The sequence below is a fragment of the Mercenaria mercenaria genome, unplaced genomic scaffold (genome assembly GCF_021730395.1).
Source record: "Mercenaria mercenaria strain notata unplaced genomic scaffold, MADL_Memer_1 contig_898, whole genome shotgun sequence".
NCBI lineage: Eukaryota > Metazoa > Mollusca > Bivalvia > Venerida > Veneridae > Mercenaria > Mercenaria mercenaria.
This window is the reverse complement of record NW_026463810.1, coordinates 1,888-16,573: the sequence shown is the minus strand read 5'-3', so window position 1 is coordinate 16,573 and position 14,686 is coordinate 1,888. Positions and strand designations below refer to the sequence as shown.

General features: G+C 32.6%; 1 protein-coding gene across 1 annotated transcript; it reads right to left on the bottom strand.

The window, feature by feature from the left end:
• Positions 1-455: 455 nt before the first annotated feature.
• On the bottom strand, positions 456-14,350 carry LOC128554955 (interferon-induced protein 44-like; the record flags this gene model as incomplete). Its single annotated transcript, XM_053536296.1, has 5 exons — positions 456-766; positions 1,715-1,886; positions 10,090-10,266; positions 13,839-14,036; positions 14,295-14,350. Coding segments are annotated over 5 exons (914 nt in total), but the record flags the coding sequence as incomplete, so codon positions are not given.
• Positions 14,351-14,686: the final 336 nt, after the last annotated feature.

Genomic DNA, 14,686 nt, shown 5'->3' with positions numbered 1-14,686 from the left:
CCGGTTTTCGAACTGAATCTAGATCGTATTGTGACTAAAGTTGTAACTGTGATTAAAGTCAGACATAAAATATCATTTCTAGCGTGCGTGTTCATAATGAAACAATTAACAAATTTTGACACTTTCAGGCTTCAAATAGGGGCCATTATTCTGGAACCTATGATTTGATCTGATGAAATCATCATGGAATGTAAGATCTATTGCTGTTAAATATATTTTGCAAGCTTTTTTTTTTCAAATCAAACTATAAATGAAATGTTACAGCAAACAACTTGTATATTTAATAATTTGTAACTGTTGACTTTGAAAACATGGATAATTAAAAATGACTATTTATGACGAATCTTTTCACACCTGTTTAAAATGGAAATATTTCAAAGTTAATTTTGTAATTCAAAATATGGTTGACAAACATTGTTATTGTAATACTGAACTATGAAAAAAGTGCATCGAGCCTACGAATCAGATTCCCCACTTAATTTGCCTGATGCACTGCAGCCAGGCAGCTCTTGTCTAAGGTAAGTCATTGCAGAATTTAAACACGCTTCTAAAGCTAGCAGGAGTGGGATATTCGTCATCGGATCTGGATATCGCACATCTTCATAATTCTTTATCGGGTAGAAAAGTGGTTCAGGGAGGCCTGTAACTTCAGCGTATCTTGTTAACTTCTCTTTGATCTTTTTGCTATAGAAAGTATTCCTAATGTCCGATCGAACTTTCGGGCAAATCTTGTCTATATGAGTCAATAGCGCTACTCGTGGAACTCCTATAATAAAAAATAGCACAACTGAAAAAGCGTCCTACTACAGAAATGCCTTCCTTTCGTCATGCTTTATATTTGAACGCGTCTTTACGTCCCATAACGAACGATAATAAACATAAAATCAAATTGTTCCATAGTTCTTACTTTTCTTGCATCATTGTTGTTTTTGTTCTATGTGGAATATGCACTGTATTTCATTAAAATGTATCCACATGTGTTTGATATGAAATTTAAAAACGCCGCATTTAATAAGTGAAATAATTGGTTAAGGGGATATTTTCCTAACTTTGAATGTATCACAAATGCATTCTAGAAATGCTTATTCTGCGTAAAACAGCGACTCGGTGATTTGCGAGAAGTCCTGATGTGGTTCATACCCACATGAACGCATATATATAGAGCATATGATCCACAAATAACTGTTCAAGTATTTGTACATACGTGTCAAGAATCACATTATTGCAATACATGGATATTGCGTCTTTAATTTTCGTAGGGGTATATCCAGTAATACTACAAACTGTTGAGAGTTGTAAATGAATAGTCTAATATAAACCGGATAAAGATATTTCTGCTAATGAAAAGGCAGTCCTTGTTTATAAGAATGATATTTCTACAGCAATTAGACATAAAAAAATCCCCAAGCATAACGTTTCTAAAAATGTTGTCTTTTGTCATTTTATCTTGTCTCACGTAGGTATAAGAGTCAGAGTTAAGATTAAGTACAGTAAAAATAAATTCCAACTCCATGTAGTATATATGTAATTCACAGTCATTGTCGTAAACACTAGAATTAATCACGTTTTACTGACACAAAAGGCACTCCATGCGAAAGGACGATTCAAATTATTATACTTATAATTATTTTCATTATTAATATTATTACATGTTTTATTACACTCCATTCTTTTCAACATAAGATAACTGCATGTATCTCTTAAGTTTCCTTACCAATATTGTGCAGCAAAGAGTTAAGTTTAAAAATGTCCTTCATTAGTGTTTCTGTTGTGCTTGGGTTGAAACGACAGTCGAAAACAAACACCACACATTGAAATTTGTCACTCTCCTCTGGTAGTTTGATAAAACAGTCATCGGTTTCTGGTATTGTAACATCGTCTTTGAACTGGAATAGAGAAAGTCACCAAAAACAGACAAATACCAATATTATATGTAAATAGTTTGTTTCGAAGTAACATAGAAATACATTGTATTTCTAAATGAATGGCAGATTAAATAGTGATATGATCGGCTTAGCCATAAAAGAGCCTAAAAAGCTGTTTTTAGGCAAAGTCCTGTTTATATTGTTATGTATATGTCATTTCCCCAAAAGCTATACTTTATTGATAACTTATTGACTGTTTACTAACTTACTTTAAATTAGAAACATCATGTATGTTGTTTATATTCAATGGTGCTCGAGAATGTTCTACCACAATACTGATAAACAGGGTGTGACAATTATATATATAGACATGTGTGTGTGTCTGGATTGTTCTTTGTTATGCAGAATCTTCTCTATATTCTTGGTGATTCATGTAAGTTGTGAAACCTTCCATGACGCACGAATTAAGAAATTGTCTGTAGACAGAATAGAGCCCAGAGTGAGAATTTATATCAAACTTTCCTGTATTTCTTAATAACAAAATATTTCCAGTTCAGATATTTAACATTTGAGGATTTAATAATTGTGGATTTTAAAATTTTATCTTTGAAAAGAGAATTATATGTATTTGGGACACATTAAATTCAGATTGAATTTGTGAACAGCCTGGACAGGGTTTGAACTTTTTTGCATAATAGATTAGATTTTACGGCTACTTGTCATTTTTAACGTATTCGAATTGTTACTTTTATGAATAAACTTTTGTTATTGTTGCCCTTTGACGTAACAGAAATTGGGGGCTCGCCCGGAAACAACCATGTATTGCTATTCTTTTGAATTCATATTTTAAGACTTTTCAGCTGAATTTTACAATTATTTTCTATTAAAAAAAAATAAAAAGAATAAACCTTTAATTTTGAGTTTTTGGTACATTATATATTCTAGCAGCTTTAAAAATGTCGTTTGAGTTTGATAAGCTTACGTATGAGCCATCCGAGAGACGTTCAAGTTAGCTAAGTAAAAAAAGATTTACTTCTACTTGCCTAGCATTACAACATTTCTGAAGTAAAGTCATCTATGCTCAAACAATATTTCATGGATGAAGACATGTTTGATTCATCTACTAACTCATTTATTGCAGAAGCTCCATCTGATTTAAAACTAACAGAAATGTAATTAATGTTGGAATATCAAGCAAAAGAAGAAAGAATACGATGGAGACAGAAGGGAGAGAGATAGATTAAGAGAAAGAAGAAAAACAAATGCAATAATTTGAATGAAGAAAAAATAACCGTTAGATTGGAAAGTAGAAGAACAGAATCTTCTCTAGGTACTTCTCACTTTGATGTAACCAAAAATAATAGCTTAGCTGCACCTTTACAAGAAAAAGAAGTTTATAAATAGTTCGTACATTTTCAATAAATAGTAGAATCTTAAATGGCCCAAAGACAATTGGAATCTTCTTTTACAAAGTCTTTACAAAGATTTAATCTTGAAAGGTTATGAGCTTGTTCCTGAGGCTTACAGGCAAATATTTCGAAATTGTAGAAAGAATTCTGACAAGACACATATTGAATTTGCGCGAGTGAAAGAGCAGTTTTTTTGATAGGTGGTGTACACCAAAGAAGATAGGTAGTATATATGATAAACTGAACTGGAGATGTCAACTGAAGAATTTAAAAAGTGTACTGGTACCGAGGTCAAAACTTTCATTGAGGAAAACATGTTGAAAATTTAGAAGAGGCTGCTAGGTTTAGCCATTAAAACCACTTAAAGAGAAAGTTACTTCAAAGATGACAGTTTTTAACAAAAGATAGTGAGCTGGCAATCTGTTAAAGACAAAATTAAACCAAAATATGACCAATGTGCCGAAGAGATTTAAACCAGGTGATAGAGTTTTGGCACTTCCCTGGCAAAATATTACAAGCTAGATATTACGGCTCTTATACTGTTGAAATAAAGTCAAATGATCTGAATTACATCATAAACACTTCCTTGAGGCGCATAAATATGTTAAAAGAATAGATTGATAGAAATAACTCTCTCAATCTCTGAGTGTTAGTTTACCTGTTAGTGAAAAAATTGAAAATTCAAGTGATTGTGATATTGAACATGATATTAGACATTTGCAAATTAAGTCTACGTGGACTGTGAACACCTAAGACGATCGATTTTTCAAGGGGACCGTCTCAACATGATTATTTTAATTTATTTTTGGTAGGAAAACATTCCTATAATGATGGTAAGGTCTGGCTTATTCTGTCACCGAACAGGATAAGATTTAGATTTGTTTTTCCGTCCCTCTGTTCACCTGAGAAATGTTTTGTTATACATATCGCAAAAATATTTGATCTAGCGTCATAACACTTTCCTGAAATGTTCTTTAATATTATAAGTTGCGCATCTGCGTCAAAGTTGAAAAGATGAGCTAGTCTGATCGCATTGTATCCGTATAACATCGTCGTCCGACATGAACAAATCTAAACTGGTTCAGCTGGGATCAAAATATAGGTCTGTAGGTAAATCATTGTGAAAACTGTAGAAAACGTATAATATAATAGCTTGCGTCTCCATTCCTTTCTTGTTATTATACGCCCGGGGGACGTCTTTTTTTTATACAACAGGTGTTCATTTGGCCGTCTGTCTGCCTGTGTGTCTGTCTGTCCGTTAGCAATTTCGTGTCGACTCCGCTCTGTAACTTGTGATCCCCTTAAAGGATTTTAAACAAACTTGACAAATGTTCTCCACATCAAGACGACGTGCAGAGCGCCTGTATCAGGTAGCACGCTTTAAGGTCACTCACTCTTAAGTGTCAAGGTTATATGACTTTGTTTCGTGCCGCTCCGTAACTCTTGATGTATCTGAGGGATTTTAAAGAAACATTGCACAAATGTCCACTACATCTAGACGACGTGCAGAGCGCATGTTTTGGATGACTAGCTACAAGGTCAATATCACACTTAGGGGTCAAAGGTCATATAACTTTGTTTCGTGTGCGATGTCTTGAGCTGCTTGAAGGATTTTAAAGAAACTTGGCCCAAATGTTCACCACATTATGACGACGTGCAGAGCTCATGGCGCGCTTCAATATCTTTAGTGATATGTGTAGCATAACTTCTCTCTGATGGACAGCAACGCGGAACAAGAGCTTTCCGTAAGACTTTTCTCAGTGCTTGACTCTGAATTAGAGCTTTACCAGAAAACAAAACCAAGTTAATACGGCAGGATATAACTCTGTCAAAATTTAAATCGGGGTAATGAGGATTGTTTCTCCTCGTATAGACTTTGATAGTAAAAAAGTATGTTAAGTTTCAAGTAAAAAAACTTTAATAGTAACAGAGATATTTAACTTTACCAAAAATTTTAACAAAACAATTAAGTAAAAAGGGGGCATAATTATGTCAAAATTCAAATCAGAGTATTGAAGGTTGTTTTTCCTGGTGTATACTTCAATAGTAAATAACTATTTTAAGTTTTAAGTCAATGGCTTTGATAGTAACAGATCTAGAGATATTTGACCTTATCAAAAACTTTAACCAGAAATTCTAAGCTGAAAAGGGGCATAATTCAATCAAAATTCAAATCAGAGTTATGGAGATTATTTCTCCTGGTGTAGAGTAGACTTTGATAGTAAATAACTATTATAAGTTTCAAAAGCTTTGATAGTAACAGAGATATTTGACTTTATCTAAAACTTAAAAAAAAAACGACGACGCCGACGCCGGAGCTAGTGCAATGGCTCTACTTTTTCTTCGAAAAGTCGAGCTAAAACAGGCAATTCCGAATTTATATCACCTACCGCATAGTAACTCAAACCCTATTGTCGCTATAAACTCTTTTTCCTACCGCGCATAACATAATCAAATTATGTTGAGACATCGGTCCTATTGAAAAAAAGCTATCGTCTTAGGTGTCCACAGTCCACGTACACACTTAATTCGAAAATGTCTAATAGCACTGTCCACGGCCAAACAAAACTTCAGATAAAGACACCTGGATGAAAAACTTTCTCATTTGGAACCTCAACAAAGAGAAAAGCTGAAACAACTTATCCATGAAACTGAACATTTGTTTCAAAATGTACCTACTAGTACTGAAAAATCTTTCATGACACTGAACTTACAGTTTCTACTCCAATCAAACAACATCCATACAGAATGGACCAGAGTCCTGCTTAAATGATTAGTCACTTACCTTAAGATTGAGAATACAAATGGTACAATATTGTTGCTTAATTTACTGTTATCGATTCGTATGTCATTTTAAAGCATTGAATTAAAAAAAAAACAAGTGGTGTAACTGCTTTTCAGATGATATAAAAACATGAATGTCATGACTTTATTCAATAATTTTACACCAATCTGTTGTGGTTAATATCTGTTTCTGGACATGTCTTCGCTTTGTTTTTAAAGATTTTAGATTAAAGTTGTACACGTATATGAAATAAGGGAGGATTTGGTTATGTTGAATATCAACAGGATGTCGTTTTCTATCCTAGTTTCCAAGAAAGATAAAGGTAAAATATTCCAACATAACTCTATATAAACAAACGTAATTTTACTTTAGTCTTACAGGCGTATTGAAAAGTCTGCAATATTCAGAAGAGCATAAGTGTCGGATGCGTGTTATGTTATGAAGTACGTTACTCGAAAACTGACTTACTAGCTCGAGATTTTGACTTAAATAATTCAAAAGTTGGTATTACTAATATTCAATACTCCACCTTTCGACCAAGTAATTTTCAATATTTGACTAAACTTTTCTGTATTTAAAGCGGGATTGCGTAAAAGGTATTACGGGTCGATCTGCAGCTTCCACACCGATAACACTATATATACTTGTTATGTAGCCACATGGTAACCGTCCGATTATTTTCCATTCAGAGGCCTTACGGTTGATTGACCGGTACTCTGCATTTTCTGTTTTTGAACGATCGGGCGACATTCGCAAGACTGTATACAGCTCTAATCCATGTGCACTATACGTATCACGCGTCAATATCTATGCGAAACGATGTGTTAGATTCGAACGTATTAGATATCTTGAAATAAATGCTATATTTCTTAAGAAGGCTTTACAACTTAATTACTGACATATGTTACGGATACACATGAGAATTTGCTGTTTTTACTACTTTTTACGATGAAAATCGATTAGCCTTTGTCACGCTTTTACTTCAGGTAAACTGTCTCGATTATAAATCTATATTTTGAAGTCATTATTCACTACTTCAGCTGTAGCGTTTTTGGTTACGACGACGGGAAAATGTCTTTATTGCTGCGGGGGTTCGGGGTTCGATTCCCGACGTGGTCATCTTTTTAAATTTCTTGATTTGTAATCTTTAAAATATTCTAGAAACAAAAGTTCATACTCTTATGGTCATAATATGACCAAAACTTCAATTTGAAAGAAATATCACTTTTTAGCCAAATCTGAAGGCATGCTGCTTTAAGTAAAATATAAGTTTAATAAATTTATTTGGAGTAAATGAATCGAATTTTCTATTTAGCTCTTCCGTGTGATCAACAATTTTCAAAATATAGTATTTTTCAGAAGTCGGAAAAAAAAATGATAGTATAATTTTCTATTTATTCTCTTTGGTGAAAATAACGTTTTCTTTTACTAATTTCATCTAAATGTTTACACGTTGGAGTCTAAAATAGATCCATCTATCGGATACTGAAAAAATTATTTTAGCTGTTGGTGAATTGTTTTCTGATATTCGATGTTGGTGTTTCAGAAAGGAGAAAGTAGAAGGACTGTGTTTAAAGGAGATTTGTTTTGCATAGACGTTTGCTCTTCAAATAAAGCATTATTCATTTCGGAATAAAGTAACTAAAACAGAATAGAATACCTGTAGCAAACGAATCTTTGAAGCTGATGCAAAATAAATTGACGGTGCTATCATTCAGTTTCCATTATTTGTTTTAAAATCCCAGGAGTCTCAACAAATATACAGTTTTAATAACTGCATTATTGTTGACAAAACATAATATTTAAAAAAAAATATTGTCTTCGGATCGTGTTTACTTACGATGTTTTGCGAACCTTTAGCTCTCGCTTAAAATTTTATCGAGTTAAAATACGTTCGACTCCCTGCATAGGGTATCTTTTAAATGATAACGCATTGAAAATTTACTATTTTATGTTTATACTGATTTCAAAATTCGTAGACTATATCGTATCATGTTCGTTCAATTTGTATTCAAACAGCTTACTGCACCTGTCGGATAGCTTGCTAAACTGATCTGAAAAGCGAACATACTCGCACGCCTCTATTTATTCAGTAACTAAAAGTAGCAATTTATGTTTTGATTCCGTCTCTAATACATTAATTCTTTACCAGAACATGTCTACGAAAATCGATAATATCGATCTATATTGTAACAACTAAATCAAATAATTCTTATAACGGAAACTAAATGCCTCTTGCTGGTCCATTGTTCAAAACCTTCACAATGCATAAAATACGGCTAATGTAATTTAGCGTTAATGTTATGCTGACTTTTTCATATTCTTTACTGAAATTAATACATAAATGTATCTAAATTATGTTTGTCTATCATTTTCAAGGATCAAAGTGCGACGTGTAAACTTACACCAAACGATGCAAGTATTAATGCGCTACAATAATAGAGGCGCGCATCAATGGATTTACTATTACATGAATGTTTAAATAGGTTGAAAAAATAGTTTAGTTAAATAACAGCAAAACTTCAATATTATGTTACAGTCTTTCGGAACTTGTTATCCGGCTCTCCGCCGAATAGTTTGTCAGCAAAGCCGCATTATATACTCTGAGGTGAAATTCAGTAATTTAAAAATAAACGTATTTAGATATTTTTATTTTTTCATTCTAAACAAATAGAACAAAATAGTAAAAATTTCAAAACCCTACAGCAGCGTATGTTGGCGTAAACGATAGATTTGTACAGATAAATCTTAGACAAGATAAAGCAAATATACACCAATGACAAAACACACATAACGCGACACAGCTAGGTATTGTAGGAATGGTTAATGGCAAAAGCTTAAACCGATTGATGAGAGAAAACCGTCACCAATTTCCCATAATCAATAATGATAAATAAGTATAAAAAATGGTGATCGGTGACAACGGTAGGCCACCGAGGTGGTAACTAAGTAAGGTATATCTTTCAAAATGTCTACAGTCATAAAGGAAACCGAACGTTTTAAGTAAATTAGTTTTATTGTGAAGGTGCTATAGATCAAAACTTTCTTTAGAACGAAGACTTTAGTATGTATTGTCATAAATATAAATTTTGTCACAAATATAAGAAAGTGCAAGCTCCTTTAATGCATAATAAAACAAAATTTTGTACTAAGTCCTAATCCTGTTTATGAAAGTTAACCATTTAAGCTTACATAAGAGATAACTGGATGATGTCTGGAAGAATACTTTCAATATAAGTCAAGTTGCCGTCTTCTGAATTTTAAAGATTTTTTTCTATGTTTCCTTAGGAGAAATTTATATAGTTGATGCGTTTTCAAAAATCCCTAGAGTTATTAAACAAATTACTTATATCTGCATTTAGGTATTTAGTTATTCTGATAAGTTTAGAGTGCTTATTTTCACACACTTGTTCTTCATGTTGATCCCATCTATTTTTTTATGAATATAGGCACCTAACAATTTTTGACACGATACATTTTAAAAACAGTTATCAATGACATTTACGGCACATTGTTTAAATTTTACTTTTCGTGATTGTTGACGTATTCAAAGTTGGATTGCTGAGATGTGGTAAGAAAGTTTACATATTTAATCTAAGTTCTGATGACTTCATTCTGTCTGCGTGTTCAGGCAAATCGCTTGCGTAAAAGACATACACTGACTCTAGTGCCCTTTTTCTACTATTAAATTAAGCGGGTTCAGCTCACGGACAACGGTAACTTTCAATACTTAGTTATCTCTTCCACATTAAAGTGTTCAGATAAACTCTTCTATTTCTACTCAATGGCAGGGTTAACAGGTTACCGGTTTTTAATGGTCGTACAAAATGAGAGAGGTAGATTTGTGTTATATATCGCTAGGTTCAAGACTTACAGGTAGCAATAAATATTTAGTCATGTTAGCATGACAGCTATTCTGCTGAACTTGAAATAGGGCGATATATTTGGTCGTGTTAGAATTTACCTTCATCTGATAATCATGATCGCTCATGTGTTTAAATCACTTATAGATAATAAAAGATATTAATACCTCATACTTTTCCTTTATGTGTCCTTGTATAAGATTCATAATATTCTCAATATGAATCCCAGTGTCTGCACCTGAAAGGCCTTTCACATCAGCAAAGACGTAGTTTGTTAATGTTCCCCCTTTTCCTTCTAGTTTTCGGTACTGTTCAAAAGCAGGATAATATTTGTTACGGCACAGCTATTAAACAAATCAGCATAAAGTGGAATATACAGGTATCAGCTTTAACTGAATAAAATATTTATTTCGTTAATTAACTAAATGAATGACTTTCTAAACAATCTATGTAAATAAGAAAGTGAGAATAAAAACACATGGTTATTTAAATATGTTTAATTGTTTACAGAAATGTGTTAAGATAGGAAGTATCAACTATTCTCTGCTGTGTTCAGTCAACAAACATGTTAATATACGATAAATAGTAGTCTGCATTTCTTCCAAACTTATGTAGTTGATTAGTACTTAAAGACTACATAAGAAAAAAGATCATCTTAAGTTAATATAACAATATAACATTTTTGATCATCCAAAACAAGCATGTCAAAGGAACTGGAATTTGACGTAGTTATTTAGATTTTTTACATTTTTTGTTACAAACACAATGTTTTGTGGTAAGCAAAAAGTACTTTTATCAAAACAAACCAATGTGTTCTGTTGATACCGAGAATAAATAATTATGCAAATCTATTCATATCTCTGATAATGATCATTTTGACGTTGATGTTTGTAAACTCAGTTCTTCAGCAGTGTTTTGTACTTTTGTAATTGTAGTAACTTACAAACATAATATGGAATTGCTCGTTGAGTTGTATTTGGATATTATTTACAAACTTCGTACGATTCTTGCGTACGACTCTTGCTATAACTCACTTAAGAGTTTGGCTCCAGTAGTCTTAAATGAAATATTAACCAGGGACGGTAAATCTGTTTTCTACAAGAACGTGAGAGGCCTTCGTTTGATATGAAATCTTTGCCAACTTAACGAGTTATTGAACAGGTTTAGGCGAAAATTATTTAGATTTTCTTCTTGTTTTTAATCACTGCCCTTTTAATGACAGCTGAAATTTTGCTCTACGACTGTGTGAATCAGTTCAAAATCTATGTTCGTTAACTCCTATTATTCAAAGATTAAAAACAACATTACTCTACATACCTACTATATTTTAATCAATGAAAGAATGACAATTATTTTGAAAACTTTTAATGATAATTATTTTATTCTAATGTTAGCAATGAATGAGTCAGATATATAACAACTGGAATGGTAGCATATATTGAAAATGGGAGTACTGGACCAAAAATGAAAATAAGCCATAAATTGTGAACATTGCATTGAATATTGAGGTTCTTAACCAAATTACAAAAATAAACATAAAATGCAAAATCTTTACAAGTATGGTGGGCACTTTCAACATATAAAAAATTGTTTTAGTCTCAATGTCTGTACTACTGATAGATATTATCACAATACAAAAAAAAAATACAAAAAAATATACACAAATTAGATATTCTTTATTTGTTTCAGTGTACTGCATTCTATAACATATATGTATCTATGTTTTAGTCTTTTATGAGCTTCGCATTCCATATAAAAATGATATTTAGTATGCACCTTTGCTATAATATATGCATGTTAAAGCCGTACCCGTTACTATTAGATTGTTATGGAGTTTTCAATGTCTTGACTTTTTGGTAGGGTTTAATTGATACCAATATTTGTAAATACGGCTTGCATTTTTGTCTGTACTTAAAATGTGAGAGCTGAAATTAAAAGTGTTCCCCACCAGGTGTACACCTCGTAAAAAGCCATGGAAACAGAAGAATACATAATACATGTGTCTATTTATATTTAAGCAACCTTAATATTAACTAAAATGGGTTTGCAAAAGACAGAGTATGAAGAGAAAAACCCTTAAGGCTTAAAAACCCTATTAAGACACGAAGACAGATGTCAAACAAACTCAGTCCCGGCAGGATTGAATATCTTCTTATCATAAATGACGTCCTACGCAGTCAAACAGGAAAGACTAGCTGTAAAGGTGTTGAACACTACAACTCTACAAAAGCGGTGTACATCAAAACAGTTGGTTACAACCGCATTTAAAAAACAAAACAAAACAAAAAAAAACAACGTTTCATAACTGTACCATAGAAATGGGTTTTGATCAATGATCAACGGGTTTTGATCTTGCATAGGTGTCTTTTATTTACTACTTGTATTAGACTGTTAGAAGTTAACACTTATTACAAAAGTAAAACTTAGCAAATTGACTACATAATTTAGGATAACAATAGTCTTAACTGTGTCGAATATTCTTTTTTATTACTGGTTGGGACGTATTCGTGTGTGCGTTTATTGCATTGATAACTTTTATAAGGTCATCTCCTATTCCCTGTTCTCTTTATGTGATCTTTCAATCTTCTTACAATACTGATAACCAAACTGTTTTTCAGTTAGTGCCCTACTATCTTTTCACTACTGCTTGATCTCTATGAAAATCTATTTTACTTAGCCTGATTTTCATTCTTTATGTTTTCAAAAACTGCGACACTATCTATCCTTGGGACGGACTGGTTCTTCTTTCTTACATTTGCTTGATTTATCAACCGCAGTCAAGACATATTTGTATGTCTTTCCTCCTCGCATAATGCTGAAAGTGTGTGGTCAAAATAATTTTCTTTGCTGCAGGTAAATATATTTGCCTTACTACTTGCTTGTTCAATTCTAATGCTTGTTTGTTGCTGAACATTGCTTCTTTTGCACATTTCAAACCCGCTGGAATTTATTTTCAAAACACTTTTGGGCTGTACATGTATTGCCTTTATACATTTCAGATGAAAACACTAAAATTTAACTTATAACATGAAATTTTGAATTGCTAATCCAGACTGGTTGTTCTGTGTGGCTACCAGAGAATATCATATATCACGGGCAACCATGGACTTTCTTTTAATAGTGTATAAGACTTCGCCTTTAGATATAAAGATCAAATAAAACAAGTATTCAGAGCTTTTAATCCAAAGGTGCAGCAATAAAAGAAAGTCAGCCAACATAATTGTTTCGTGGACAGAAGAAGCTTGGATTGTAAATAAAGGTAGATAGTAGAGTTCTGGTAACCGTACAACACGTGACCTAGCTGATTATGTCATGATGTTGGACGAAGAAGTCTTAAAATGCCGCTGAATAGTGCAAGAGAAGAAAATAGGCAAAATGAAAGATTACAGAAAATATCCGAGATTGAACAAAGGCTGAACAAATAGCTTGATATAAAGAAGTCCCGTTGTAAGAATAAATATTGCTTATAGAAATGATACCGAATGCATTGAAATTTTGGGTTGAGGGTGCATGGTTTTGGTTTGGTTTGAATGGGTGTACTTGTATATATTTTGAAAACATGTGTCGGTTATTTTAATTTTTAATCACTAGGCGCTTTTAGTAAATTATGTATGCTTTTCCTCCATTCTCTATACAATTATAACCGTCTATGCCTTATTTTTTAAATTTGGTTAAGAACCCAGTCTGTCTCTTTCGACAGATTGACATTTTTGCCTAATTTATTACAGCTTGGCCAAGGTCTACTATTCTAAATATATATACATCATTCGACGTAGTGGTCCTTTGACTTAATCCATGTATTCAGGCCCAATCACATTTACATTCATGTTTCAAGCAAACTGTACAGATACTGGGTACACTAGTATTATACACAAAGAAACCGCAAATATTATGAAATCTAGACATCGTTACTTACCACCGTTGTAACATGGTCCCTATTTGCGGCTGTGGGGACAAGATTAACTTTTCTGTTTTCACTTGCAGTTGCAATCGAGTTTATAAATGATGACTTGCCACTTCCTGCTGCCCCGAGTAATAAAATGTTTGGTTTGTTTATGCCTGATTCTTTAGGAGGAACTATTTCAGAAACTTTTTCCAGAAGCTTCGTAGAATACTGAAATAAAATAAATGGTGAACAATTTGGACTGGAGCTCAAGCTCGACAGATAACATGGATTCGGTCGTGTTTTTTCACCATTGTAACCTAAGGAAAGTCAAGAGTTCGTGGTGAAAAATAATGTGTTAAATAATGCAATCAAGACATGATGAACATTTTTTTTATGCAAGGAAAAGAAAACAAAGAAAATAACACTGGCCGGATTGCTCTATGTTCCAAATGTGAATATTATCGTCAACAGTATGCAAATCTATACCTTACTACTCCATGTAAATTCTGGCTCTGGAACGATGAAAGGACTGTTGAATAAATCTGAAATACAGTTAAAATATGTTTAACTAAAACATACGACTCTCCCTCCTCTTTCAAAAGTAGAGTAAATAAATTTCTGCAATGCAAATATGATTCCGATATATTGCAGAGAATTAAAACACAGAGTATCAGTGATTTTCAAAAAAAAAAGATGAAGAATCCAGAAATAGCTCTGCTTAAAGTCTACTAAGTTGCAGCAATTCAATATATTTTTAAAATAAAACATGTAAATGCATGATGAATTATAATAATTATTCTAACATGTTTCGGCAAGTAATACATAGACATTATCAAACTCGTAAAGCCACGACTATTAGGTAAACTACACTTAGCTTA